Source organism: Acanthaster planci, linkage group LG03, assembly GCF_054643075.1.
Source record: "Acanthaster planci isolate LZ-2023a linkage group LG03, COTS_SCS, whole genome shotgun sequence".
Lineage (NCBI taxonomy): Eukaryota > Metazoa > Echinodermata > Asteroidea > Valvatida > Acanthasteridae > Acanthaster > Acanthaster planci.
The window spans coordinates 8,219,130-8,232,969 of NC_141779.1; the positions used below are offsets into that span (position 1 = coordinate 8,219,130).

The 13,840-nt window shown below is 41.6% G+C and overlaps 1 protein-coding gene across 1 annotated transcript in view; it reads right to left on the bottom strand.

The window, feature by feature from the left end:
• Nucleotides 1–13,840, bottom strand: part of LOC110983445 (low-density lipoprotein receptor-related protein 2-like) — a 52,359-nt gene that overhangs the window by 18,545 nt on the left and 19,974 nt on the right. The window contains exons 11-25 of the mRNA XM_022242703.2: nt 13,348–13,479; nt 11,450–11,714; nt 11,012–11,140; nt 9,818–9,988; nt 8,745–8,977; nt 7,040–7,200; nt 6,418–6,487; nt 6,005–6,133; nt 5,203–5,328; nt 4,175–4,297; nt 3,374–3,493; nt 2,818–2,940; nt 2,146–2,262; nt 1,546–1,665; nt 1,309–1,422 (exon numbers count right to left, since the gene is read on the bottom strand). Coding sequence (XP_022098395.2) covers nt 1,309–1,422; nt 1,546–1,665; nt 2,146–2,262; nt 2,818–2,940; nt 3,374–3,493; nt 4,175–4,297; nt 5,203–5,328; nt 6,005–6,133; nt 6,418–6,487; nt 7,040–7,200; nt 8,745–8,977; nt 9,818–9,988; nt 11,012–11,140; nt 11,450–11,714; nt 13,348–13,479 — 2,133 coding nt within the window. The remainder of the gene's footprint in view (nt 1–1,308; nt 1,423–1,545; nt 1,666–2,145; nt 2,263–2,817; nt 2,941–3,373; nt 3,494–4,174; nt 4,298–5,202; nt 5,329–6,004; nt 6,134–6,417; nt 6,488–7,039; nt 7,201–8,744; nt 8,978–9,817; nt 9,989–11,011; nt 11,141–11,449; nt 11,715–13,347; nt 13,480–13,840) is intronic.

A 13,840-nucleotide genomic window follows, 5' to 3' on the forward strand; every position in this document is an offset into this window, starting at 1 on the left:
TGGTTTGACGCAGGGTTGGCAAGGGGTTGGACATTTTAAAGTGTGAATCGTCAGCAGTTTTCAACCCTGCATCAATTCCAAGATGTGTTTGGTGTGAAAAGACCTCATGGGTCATGCCCTTGCTGGGACTGGAACCTCAGACAATAGTGGTATAAATCTACGTTGCCCAACAGATTTAAATTGCTAAGCAGCAACGGGTTTGCAAGTGGCTTTCGTAATTCCTGATGATGGATAAAGGTCACATCAAAAGTATTGAAACAAAGCACGAATTCTGTACCAAGGAACAATTTGAAAGACACCAATAGCATTTCCCCCATTTGGTTGCAACGCACATTCGTCTTGGCCTTGTTTAGAGAAGAGGACAAACACATGCAACCACTGACCTGTCACGGTATCAGCTAGAAGGTGGCAATGAAATTGTGAGAAATCACTGATCAAGAGCATGGACTTCAATCAAGACAAAATAATATCAAGCTAACAGCAGTGCTATCAACAACAGGCTTCACATGGGACAACAAACAAATCCACTCAATCACGGTGGCTACGCCATTTTGAACAAAATGAAAAGACCTCTCCAGTGTACATGTCAATAATAGTCAACGACAACATTACAATACAACAAAACATTACAACAGCACTGCCCGAAGTTAAACTCACCTATGTAACCTTTGTTGGATTTTATCAGACAAATTAAAAAGTCAATTAGTTTGCATGTGGTTATGATACACTTATCTGTATTAAATTTATTTGGACAGATGTATAACAGTTAACTTCAATTATTTTTAAAGTATCACTTCAAATATACTCATAGAGTTCATACAGCAAAATAGTTCTTTTGCATTTTAATATGGAATAATATAAAATACTACCCAAAGCAACGTGCAGAACCAATACGGGCAATTCACAATAGTACGCCTCCAAGAGTCTGCAACGCGTTGGCCAATCACAATGTGCGAAATCTGTCGACCCTTTCTAAACGCGCATTGGGTCGAAGATTTCGCGCACTGTGATTGGTCAACGCATCGCAAACTCTTCGAGGCGCACTATTGTGAAATGCCCGTATTGTCATAAAGAGAAAATTATTGGGCATGTCACTGAAATGACAGATGTTTGGAACATTCAAAACCAGGCTCTTGGGAGTGAAGGTGAAATTTTGTGAAAATGGTTTTGCTAGGATTATTTGAGAGTGACTGTACAGCCCACGCATCTTGGTGAGAAGCAGCTGACCAGTGGTCAAATGACAGTTTACCCATGGACTTGCCCAAGGCTTCAAGAAATAGCAGAATCACAAACAGAGACGCAACTTACGACAGGCATGTGGGGTCTCATCACTGCCGTCTCCGCAATCGTCATAGGTGTCACATAATTGAGAGTTGGGCAAGCACAACGTGTTGTCACACCGGAACTGATCCGTGGTGCAATCTAAAGAAATAACCAAAAGGAAAAGAAGGAAATGAAATGACCATCCAGATAAACGATGATGTAACAACTGTGTAAATCTTGGAGATCTCCCATTATTTCATTAAATTCTTCCAAGTGTCTTACCACAGCTGAGTTCGTCAGAGCGATCACCACAGTCGTACAAGCCATTACAGGTCAGATTAGCTGCAATGCAACCTCCCACAGTGCACTTGAATTGGTCAGGCCGACAGATGATAGCACCACCTGTAAGATCAAATAAGGACAAAAAATGACACCTTCATAGCATTTTCAAGCATACCAAAAACCAAAGATCCAAGCAGAAGGCATTGTAGAGTGCTCTCGTGAGCCAATGTGGATGTGGTCCAACCAGTATGCTACTGATATAATGTCAATCATGCATTTCAACAAAGGTTTTACGTACGGCAAAGGGATAATTATTACCAACTGTATTTCTGAAACAAGTGCATCCCACTTCAGAGAGGTATATATGTCCAAAATCGATGCTTACAAGCAAAAAAGCTTGGTGTCATCTCAAAGAACATCAGCAGCTTACAAAGACACATTGATCTCTTATCTACGGTCACGCATCGTTGAGCACCATTATTTTGAATTACACTGCAACATTGGGATTGACACAGTTTTGGCCAATCAAACACTGAATTCATTTATCGTTTTTAAGGCATATCCTGCTTTAAATTTAGACCCAACAAAATTTAAGCATACAGGATGATTCGTCGGAGCCGTCACTGCAGTCAGGGTTGCCATCGCAGACCCAACGGTCACGGATACAGAGCCCTCTAGAGACGCATCGGAACTCACTCTCACTGCACAGACGAGGCGCTGTTGGTTGAATCGTAAGACAGGCACATTTTAGAGAATCAGACACTTTAAACACAGGTCATAGAAGGTCAAGGGTTCTTTTTGATCGCTGATGATAGAATTCTGTATGACAGGGATTTCAGCACAGGTGTCTCATTTGCCCTTTGGAAGTGTAATTCGTTAAGCTTTGTATATGCCGTACTTTCCAAAAGGTGACGGGAAAACAATTCAGTGAGCTTAATCAGGTAGGATTAGAACCCATACTCTCTTGTTTGCTAGTGCAGACATCTTAACATCTTAATCACAGAGCAGAACTGTAGTAGGGTCCATCACAAGTCCAGTCGCGAGCCAATTTAGTCGCAAGTAGTAGCAAGATGGATAATGACAAAGGAAGGAATACCAATCCGAAGACTTTGGACCATTGTGTGATGAATTTGGAGGGACCTGTGATGGACTTAAACCACAGCGCTGCCACAAGCTGGTCAAGGGTCAGCCGGCCATTTTTGACGGTGTGAAAACGTGTCAAATTGTCATCTCCACATAGGTACAAGGAGTGATGAGACTCTTCGCACTTACTGCATCCCGGTCGCTCATCGGAGAAGTCCCCGCAGTCGTTGTCCAAATCGCAGACCCACCGCTGGGGGATGCAGCGATGATTGTCACATCGATATTCCCCAAGAGGGTCACAGGTTACGGCCTCTGGAAAGCAAAACACTATATAGGTCGAAATTGGGCGTAGTCAGGGGTCAAAGTCGGGCACTCCATCAAAGGTCTATACTTTGTCGGGTTGAAAGTCGGTCCCTACAGCAGACCAGAGACGTAAACTCATATCACATCCACATGATGATGACACACTATGTCTATGCGTGCCAACTTCACACAATGCACAGTTTGTCTCAAAAAGTGGTGTAGGCAAATATTGACCATTTTAAACATAAAATGCCAACTGCCAGAATTTATAACTTTCGTGGCTTTAATAACGACACTCTTGGCTTAACAATGCTTATTTTATCCACACTGACAACCACACTGGTATACGATATCCTTATGGCACCAATGAAAACTTTTCACTGTTTGACTGAAGCCTGCAGAATGTTTAGGACTTGTGTTTTTTTACATCAAAGAACCATACCGCAGCCAACTTCATCAGAGTTGTCGCGGCATTCATCGTAGGTGTTGCAACGAGCATACTCCGGGATGCATCGGTAGTTGGTCTGGCAGCTGAACCAACCCGCTGGACATGGAGTATTCTCTGCAGAATCAAAGACAGATTATTTCACAAGTGCTGTGCCCAGAGAGGATGTAATTTTCCTGGAAACGCAGGCTCCTTTGGCAGGAACTGCACTTTTCTACATCTCTACCAACAAAATGAGCACTGACGACCAATATGGCTCTTTTCAACCAACCAACAAGGGGGTTGCTTGCTTCAACTCAAGGCAACTAATTATAAGGCGCGAGTAAACACTTTTGGAGATGTGAACAAGAATGAGCCAGTTTGATTTCTTATGGGGAGAGAAATATGAAGATAACTTGTGGATAGCTATCTTTGTTCCAGATTAAATGTTGGTTAAGAAAGAGCCCTTGATGAGTGTTTGCTCCCATCATATTGTACAGTATCAATCCATCCTCAGGACAGAGCATTCTCCTGAGAATGACAGATTGACACAGAGGGCAAACACTCTTTTCTTTAGTTCTTTCAGATTTAAAAATCTAGCATAGTAGGGATCAGAATCTCTATGATATGAACCTCTTCACAAGGGTTTATTTTGTCTTACAGAGGTTGAAAGGGATTGGGAGGGAGAAAGGGTGGGGCAGGAATAAGCATTATAGTTTAGAAATGCACATCATTTGTGGCGCGATTAAGAGATGGTTGAGATAGGAGGGACAACCTAGGGAGACAGGCGGGGGGGAGGGGCATTAAAGAGAAACTCACGGCATTCCCGGTGGGGCTCATCAGATCCATCACCACAATCATCATCCAGATCACATTTCCATGCCTCGGGAATGCAGAATCCATTGTCACACTGGAAATATCCCTCTGAGCACTCGTGAACCCCTGTAGGGCGCAAAAATGACACCAAGAGTCTTGAGTAACGGGAGTGTATCTACGAAGGCTATCCATGGATGTCGGTGGAATCACACAAAACTGTGCGGAAAGTGTGTGGAAATAAGTAGGTTAACTGGTGATTCCATCACAAAAGTAATACCATGGCCAAGATAAGTGAGACATGGAATAATACCCCAGCAAGTGATTATTACCTGAACTTCATACACAGTAAACTCTCGATAACTCGAATCTCGGGGAATGGATAAAAAATTTTAGTTATCTGGGTTTCGAGCTTAGGAAAGTTATTGGGTCTCGCCCACACAGACACACACAGTACCTTAAGTATTACTGCTTGCCCCTGCTGTGGCTATTGGAGACATTATATGTGGTTATTTCCTTATATCCGATAAATTTCTTCTAAAAATCATAAGTTTGCTGAGATTACATGCTTTTCTTACGTAAAATTTTCTATTCTGTTGATAACTAATAATTCTATTGGGCTGCAATGGCGATCAGGCTTGCTTGAAAGCCAGGATTTGTTTAGGTTGTCAACGAGTCAATTACAACGGCACTGGCAGCAAGCAAAATGATGAAGTGCAGTTTGCAGAGACGACTCATAATTAAAGCCTCCGAGTAATTTGGCGATGGTCTTTTCTTTTTGTATTGGTTAAGATGGCTATGATGGTATTTTTGTATTGGTTATGATGGTATTTTTGTACATAAAAGCCTATTGTTTTGGCAGGAATGAAGAATGTCTTCAAGATAAGCCGAGTTTCGAGTTAACCAGCCTTGAGTTATTGAGAGTTTACTGTACATATAAACATTAGCAAAAGAGAAAAAACACAAGCAAAACCTTTATCACACCAAAACATATTAACTGGTATCACTGGGAGATCAACAGAGCAGGGACTTACTGCAGAGTGAATCATCTTCATCTGAGCCATCAGTACACTGAGAAATCTTGTCGCAGATATAACGGCGACTGATACACCGCCCCGTACCTCGGCACTTGAACTGCCATGCAGCGCATGCTGTTGTGCCTGAGAAAAAGATTAATAATCGAGGCATTGAAATGAAACTCCAAAAACTGCTGTCCCTAAAAACTTATGTTGGCACAGCGGCCTCATGGGCAAAGTACACTTTCAGTCATCACCCTGAAAATAAACAAAGCTCATTTTCCTAACTGTACATTTAGTATAAAAAGAGCCCGGGTAAGATCATGCTTACTAAGAATTTTTTAAAGTGTGGTAGTGTCATTCTACATAAGCCTTTTGTGTCAAAAAATTTAGTTGATTTAAAAAGTTAATTCATAATGCCAAATGAAACATTCAATTTTCCTTTCTTCTGCCTGTCAGTTTACAAAGCTTTGCCACAGTTACATTTTTCTGTGAACTGTACAAACTATGGTTATAAAACCTTGTCTACAGACACATTTAAGACTTTGAATTAAAAGTAGATGTTTCAAGGACAGATATAATCATCAATAAATTTATAGAGCAGCTGCCTACCAGAGGATAAAGGCACAAGTCTGAAGTTAAGCCACAAGGTATTGGATATGAATATTCATTGTGTGAAGAAATGACAAAGACGTTCCTCTGTCACTGTTCATCTTGTTACTCATGGATGCTGGTCTTGTGAAGAGGCTTGAGATGGAATCCACTGCAACAATACTGTCTAAAATCCACCCCCTCCCCTTGAAGCTTTCCATGGACTTACTGCATCTGGCCGCTGTGCCTTCGTCGCTGTTGTCGGGGCAATCCCTGTCGCCATCACACAGCCACAGGATGGAGGTCAAGCAGTTGCCATCCTGGCACTGGTACTGACCTGGCTGACAGGTGCGTGGGGCTGTGAACAGGAAAAAAAAATCCACGTTGATAAACAAGGAATTGTCTGACTGATGTGTTAATGGTGTAGAATGTGCAAGGTTTATTTTTCGCAGAATGTGCACAAATCTGTGACACCTCTGCAGTGCAACTATAACAAATAGAAAGTACCCAAGTGTGGATGGCAAGCTCTCATCAGCCAATCAAGAAGAGACACAAGAGACAAAGAACCAGTTAAAGCATCACTGAGCCAATGACTGAAGTAAAAATAGTCCATCAATCAGTCATCATGATGCCATTACTTACGACAGTTGACTTCATCTTCTCCACTCTGACAGTCATTTACGCCATTGCACTGCATATACCATGGAATGCACTGCCAACAAAAAACCAAAAAACCACAAAATTAGGCAAAACATACAAGCTTCACGCAAATGAAAAAACAAACCAAACAGTGGCATGTACACATCTGATCATTCGTTTGTTTGCGAAATCCCCAAAGATTGCATCAAAAAATCCAAGGTCGACAGAAAAGCCTACAAGAGAGCACCGCAGTTTACTCAACTGCAGCATACTGACGTCTAGTAGGATTTATCACAGATATAATATTGAATCTGTGCACAAAGTACCACGTTGTCCTTGCAATGTAAGTGTGCAGGGATTTCCAGTATCCATAACACACAGGGCATTTGAACACTTCCTGGGGAATTCCGTACAAGGTAACATCCATATTATTTTGTCCCTACACTACAGTGATTCCCATTGAGTTTGTACACAGTAGCTGGAACGAAGTTACCCGTGCAGAGTGAAAATGACATTGTCTTTGAGTTTGAAAATGACACTGCAATAAGAGATGTTGTACAAATCTTGAGCAAAATGACCACCAAGGGGTCAACATTTCTCAAGACCCACTTTGGGACCGTCCTACCTTGTGTTCTCTAGTGCAGGCCAACTGTCCCTCGGGGCACAACGGGATGCAATCTACACCAGACAGGACGTAGTTCTCTGCGCAGGCACAAGTGTAACTGGTACCCCCAGGAGAAATCAAGCACAGCCCCTGACATGGACTGCTCTGACAAATGTTATTCACTGGTGAAGGGAGAAACACAGAAACATCAAGTGTTGTGAGGCTCATTTTCAATGGACTACCCTGCAATGTTAGATAAGGAAACAACCATTTTCAAATCACCTCAAGCTTCACACTTCAGCAGACCTGAATACGGTCTGCTCTTTTGACGTTGCAGTCGTGTTTTTCCTACAGGGGGCTGCTTAAAGAATGGCTGGCCATCAATACACAACTACCACAATAACTCACAAAGAGGTACAGCAAAGAGAACACCAGGTAATAATACATGTACTACTACACAGGAAATGAAAACACAACCCTATTTAAAATTAACAGGACAAATGTCCATTTTGAACGAATTTCAGGTAAAATAAAAAACTGACCACAGGGTTATATTTCTGCAAACCCTGGCCATTCACACAAGTTGTAGGCAAAATGAAAGTGATCTTTATCAGGCTTGGTGAGCGTCGCAATTCTAATGCATTTTTTTTCACAAGCTTTTTGGGGCAAACACTGAGTAAACAGTGTTATAATACATGTCGGGCAGGGCAAAAATCCAAAATCAATTAACCTCTCCCCAGTGCAAATCCATCCTCGGAAATAATTCTAACACATGTTCGCTTTGCCAAAATTCTAAGCATAACTTTCTTGTGTGCAGATGCTCAGAATTTCCAGGAAACTGTGCCAAAAATGTGTACCATAATTTCAAAGCTTAAAAAGTCTGATCAGTATGTGGAAATAAAATAAAACACGTATTAAAGTGGACAGGTTGAATACATTTTTACCTCAGTAACTAATGTTCTATAAGTCCAAACTCTATTAATCTCCAAGACATCTGCCATTCCCGCAAAAAGAACAAGCTTTTTATGTACACAAATACCTCTGTAACTCAAAATACTCACACCACGTCATCCCCTTGTCTTGAAAATTTCGTAAGACTGACCCAACAAAACGTGTACCAACAAATGCGAGACAGAATTCATTTGTATAAAGTGCCCTTTTTAGCCGGTGTAAAACCACTTCTAGAAGCCTGATTGATACTCAGGTTTGATGTATTTAGTTTACGGTCAGCTATTTTGTTGACAATGGGGGCATCATGTTAGTAAGAAGGAAAATTGGCAAAACAAGTGATACTAAGTGAGAGTGACATTGTTGTACTTTGGTCATGCCAGCATGTGCACATGTTGATATGGGCCTACACGGTGATTTAATGGAGGCAGTAAATGCCAAGTGTCTGCGACCATTTTTGCGTCAATTGCGATAAAGTGTTTCCATATGATTGCATATCATTGCAGTCTGATCAGCAATGCTCTCCACGTCTCTTTGTGTCAGTATGGAGAATTTGCAGAATCTTTTGAAAACATTTGTAAAAAAAGCACGGGACGAAGCAGTAGAACATTGAACTTTTTTTACGATGGAATACAGACAGCTAAAAGTGTTCATTTTTTTGTTGGTTTTCAGTCATGCATTTCTACGGATGAATTATTTAAAGTAAAAAAACGGGAGGGTTAGTGACACATTTCCAAAAAGCAATGACAAAAGTTTAATAACTTGAGGCTTAACTTACGAGGGCTCTGTCGTAGAGGGTGTACAACCTTGATGTCAAATGGTCGATGGACGGTGCTCTTGAGTTCCACCTCATCCCCAGAGTACTTGTTGGCCTTGAAGATCTTCTTCAGGTTCCAGTCGGTGAAGTAGATGTCCTTGTTGAAGACACTGATGCTAAAGGGGTGGGCAATGGTGTGCCGGATGTCGTCGTGAAGAAGTGGGTGGATCCTCTCAAAATTCAGATCTGAATAACTGTGGCAGTTGCGAAGAAAAAGAGAAACATTTACAAATGCAAGATTCACTCCTACGGCTAATTCTGTGGAGGTGATGTCTTTGTAAGTGGCCACAGCAATTTGTGCATCAGAAAAGAATATATCCACTCAGCCCTTTGAAGATTTTAAAGTGACAAGTTGTAATGATTATCACCATCAGGACTAACATCACCATTTATCACTAGTATCCCCCACCAGCAGCACCAACCTCATCAAACTTAACCTGGTCAACACAGTGACAACCATGCTTAAGTAACACTCAGAAATTGCATAAGCACACAAAAATGTTACTTTGCAAACAAACAAACAAACAAACAAACAAACAAACAAACAACAAATAGGGTACCAGCCAAACTTTGATGTGATCTATTTCTTGCTGCTTGTTTTTGGCGGATTGCATGTGATACTTTGCAATTTATCAGCCAAACTAGGCCTGGGCAGGGCCAGATTATCCAACAGGGTACACCGTGCCTGGGCTCACAAATTCAGCCTATGAAAAGCTTGACAACCTACATGATTTGTAGTAGGTGTGTAACAAAAACCAAATATCAACATTCAGACATACAAGAAAAGAAAAGTTTCTCTCACTGGATTTTCCATTTTTGTGTGTGAAAGCTTCAAATTAGATTGTTTATTGCTTTCTTGTTTACAGCTCACTCCAATTTACCACCAATTTGAAATGCCAGGCACAAGCATAAAGTACCTAGGGCATAGCAGGGACCGGTGGTGCCAAGGGCCTACAAAACACTTTAATCCAGCCCTGGCCAGTGGAGCATGCAGGAAAGGATTTACTTGGGCTAAAGATTAGTCAGGGACTTACGCCACATAATCCAAGTGGGCATCCACCCAATAAATCGAGCCTGATGGGTAGTCTATAGACAGACCGTTTGGCCAGCCAACCCTCTCGTCGTGGAGTTCCATTTTGCTTGTGCCGTCCATTCCAATACGGCCAATATATGGCCTAAGGCCCCAGTCAGCCCAGTAGGCGTACCTAATTACAAGGAAGAGTAAAAAATGTGTGTCAATAACAGTGAATTTGCTCCTAAATAATGCTTCATGCACCTGTGTTTTTCACCATAAAAGGCCATTTATGGGCATATGTACGTAATCACGAATCTATTGGTAAAAAGGCCCATGACTGTCAGCTTCATACATATTCATAAGTGACTGCCATTCTTTTTCCATGGAAGCATCCCATAATGTATTACACAAGAGCAAACATCATCTGCTCACCTTGCTTTAAAAATGGAGGCAATTATCAGAACATTACATTTCTGCTGGAAATCAGTTTTATATCTGGTTAGAGAGTTGGATGTGACGTATTCTTTGAAGTGGACAACTGAGAAATTAACGAAATTGCAGATATACATGTGTAATTAGGAAAAGAGAAAAAGGAAAGATATTTGTATGTTCATTGACATCTCCATGAATAGGAATGCTTGTGAACACAGAAACATATATTCTCCACTTCCTCAGCTATGTTGGACAGAGAAAATTCTTTATACCCTGAGAATATTTTAACCTGAAAAGAGCAGGGCCTTTTTGGACTTTCTTAGGGCTGGCAGGGGGGCAGATCCCACTCCCGTCTAAAGATCTCTCCTGTCCCATACACAATCTTTCTAAAACTTGGCTTACCCTCAGAGACTTTGATAATAAGTATATCTTTAAAACTGAATTCAATTTAACATCAGCGTTTGTTGTCATTTATAGGTCACTGCCTCACGTGTTAACCTCACGTGCACTTAGCACACAGTGGAGAAAAGCTAATATTTGGGCCATCCTGCCTTGTAAAAATGGATGTTCCATCAGAACTATGATTTCATAAAATTACAAAAAACCTCCTGAAGGCTCTATACTGAGACGAAAAAAGCAGCGTGATGATATCAAAGAAAACATCAAGAGGTTCTTCCCACTCCCCTCATCTCTTTCAAGCTTAAATAAAAACAAAAACACAACTTTGGACACAGCTGAGGGCACGTGAAAACACGGAGAGAACTTGGCCAACTCAACTCACCCGTGTTCGGGATCAAGGGCTAGTCCGCGGGGCTCAAAGAGACCAGAGCGGATGATGGAGAGCCGGTTGCTCCCGTCCAGCTCCGACACCTCCATCAAATCAGAGATACGGTCCGTCCAATACAGCTTCCTGGAGGGGAGGTTGAACAAATGCAATGATTAAAAGATTTGTAATCCATTTGTTGTATGTCAGAAATACATGAAGGGTATACTGTGTCAAATTACTCATCAGATCATGACACAGTATAGCTACAATAGGGATGCATTTATATGGCACTTTCCAGTGCCTCATAAGTACCCATTTACACTCCTGAGGGGACTGAGGCAAGTGATTTGCCCAAGGTCACAACATGTATAACTAGCCGCTAACTCCATTAAGCCTCACATCACCCACAGGCATATAATCCTTTCCATTTCCACAAGAATTCTTCCAACTTACTTGGTGACCCAATCAACGGCAAGCCCCTCGACGCCATACACCGAGTGGTTGAGGACTGTCTCCACGTTACCGCCGTTAATGTCCATCTTCAAGATGGAGTCGGTGAGGACGTCCGAGAAGTACAGCTTTCCTCCTGTGTAGTCGTAGTCCAGACAGACAGTCAGGTCAAAGTCCTGCTCCAAGCGCTGGTAATCAGTCGAGTTCACCTCCACGCCCAACCGACGGATGTAGTATCGGTTGGCAAAGATGAGGTAGGGTTTGATTCCTGAGGGGTAGGAATAACGCTGAGTCAGATCAAAAGACTCATTTTTATTCAACATCTGACCCACAATTCAATCAAGCAGTCAACTAGTAGGTGCATCTGAGGTCAGCCAAGCCTCTAGGGAAGCAATTCTTATCATCTAATCTACTATTTTCTTTTGAGATTAAGTTCTAGGCAGATAATTTGGTTCAAAAAGAAATCTAATGCTGTTTTTTTTTTTTTCCTTTTTATTTCATCATACAGGTATTGGGCCTACTCATTGTATTGCACCTACCTATTCAACTAAAATAAATATTTCAATATTTGCAACATTTGGATACTTGTAATATTTGTATATTCAACACAGACCAATGAGAGCAGACAAAAGGAAAGGGCTCGGTTGTCAATAAATGCTGCTTCAGGGGAAATTATAATGCGCATGAAAGTGGAACTTTGATAAAAATGTTGAGCACAATGAATACAGGGCATATCTTGTTCGTTAGTGTGACGTCACTTCAGATTAAACCATGCCCACTGCACATGCACTGCACATAGAGTTACGTGCATCGATCATCATTTACATGGAACCCTGAAACAGGAAGTTAACACGCAACTTCAGTGATCGTCCAATGGGAGCCTGTAAATTGTGGGCCTCCACCTGTGAGAAAAAGTCACCTACGAACCGGATAGTGTTCTCCCTACCCCTGGCCCATTGTCAGCTCCAGGTATAGGGGGATGTCACCAATGAGGGGGACACATCTCAAGAACAGTAGATAATTTGTGATGCTTATGGTTTTTGCTGATGGGGGAGGTGTGCTGCTTGCCCCTTGACAATGGGCCTGTCCATGCCTCCCTTATCCCCTCCCCCTTCCCAAATCCATTTCCGTCAGGTTCTAAATTTTCTGATAAATAAATCCTATGTCGTTTTAAATAATCTTGATTTTTTGGTTAATCACAAACAATTGTCAAATCCTCATATGTTAATCTCAAGTCTCTGGTCTTGGATCTAGTCTCAAGTCTCCAGTCTGAAGTAATTACATATAGACCGTAACAAGGAAATCCTTTGGAGTTTTGTCATTACTGGTTAAGATTTCTGACCTAACTTGCAATTTATTTGGGATATGATTAGTTACTGACTTGTGATGGACCTGTGATGTATTTGCAAACTAATGATGATTTGACATGTGACTGCCTTGTGACTAACATCTTCTCTATTTGTGATTGACTTGTCTACAACTATCACCAGTCATACCTAATGTAACACCACAAGGCAAGCAATCTTTTTGAATGAGAATATAGCCCCTTTAGCAGAAGGAATATCAACATGTAATTATCTTTTACCTTTCACTTGATGCAATGCACAATTCTGTACCACAGATGAGAGCCATGAAAGTTAGTATGGGGCCTACAGGTTTGTCATGCCATGAAAAGATTATCACATAGGTAGCTGCCGGACCTCATACTCACATGTACTGTGCTCAGGATTTGTTCTAAACTATCCTCTTCATCTTAAGTTCCAAGAGATTAATTTTGTCAAATTTGGAAGGAGGCAATGTCACGTGATAGCCCGCAGGCGCCATGATGTTGATATCGCCAGAAAGAAAGTGAGAGTATTTCTTGTGGGTGGAAGGCGCAGCATGGACAGAGTGCAACTCACCACTGTTGAGGGTACAGTTGTAGCCATCAACCGACATGGTGTAGCCCTGTGCGCAACTGCAGGTGTAGCCACCTGCATTGTTGATGCACATCTGGTCGCACACCCATGGTGTCTCGATGCACTCGTTGCGGTCTGTTCAACAACCAAAACAAAATCCATCAGAAAATCCATGATGGTTGTTGAGGATAGTCTTTGGGGGATGAAAAACTATTTTCTGTGGGTCATTTAATCCCCCCTCCCAGTGACTGGAAAAGGGGGAGAATGGAAAAGTTTGAAAGCCACTGAAGCAATTGTAGAAATGTTATCAGAATTTAATTCTGAAAAATGAATAATGATAGTAACATTGTTCAATTTTTTTGAAGGAGACGAAATGCTGAAAAAGTTATTAAAACAGGTGATGTCACTGTTCTGATCCTGTTGAATATTTCGTGTCCAAAAATAGAAGGGTGGAAATACCGAAAAGAACCAAGGAGATTACTTTGTGCACAGTACA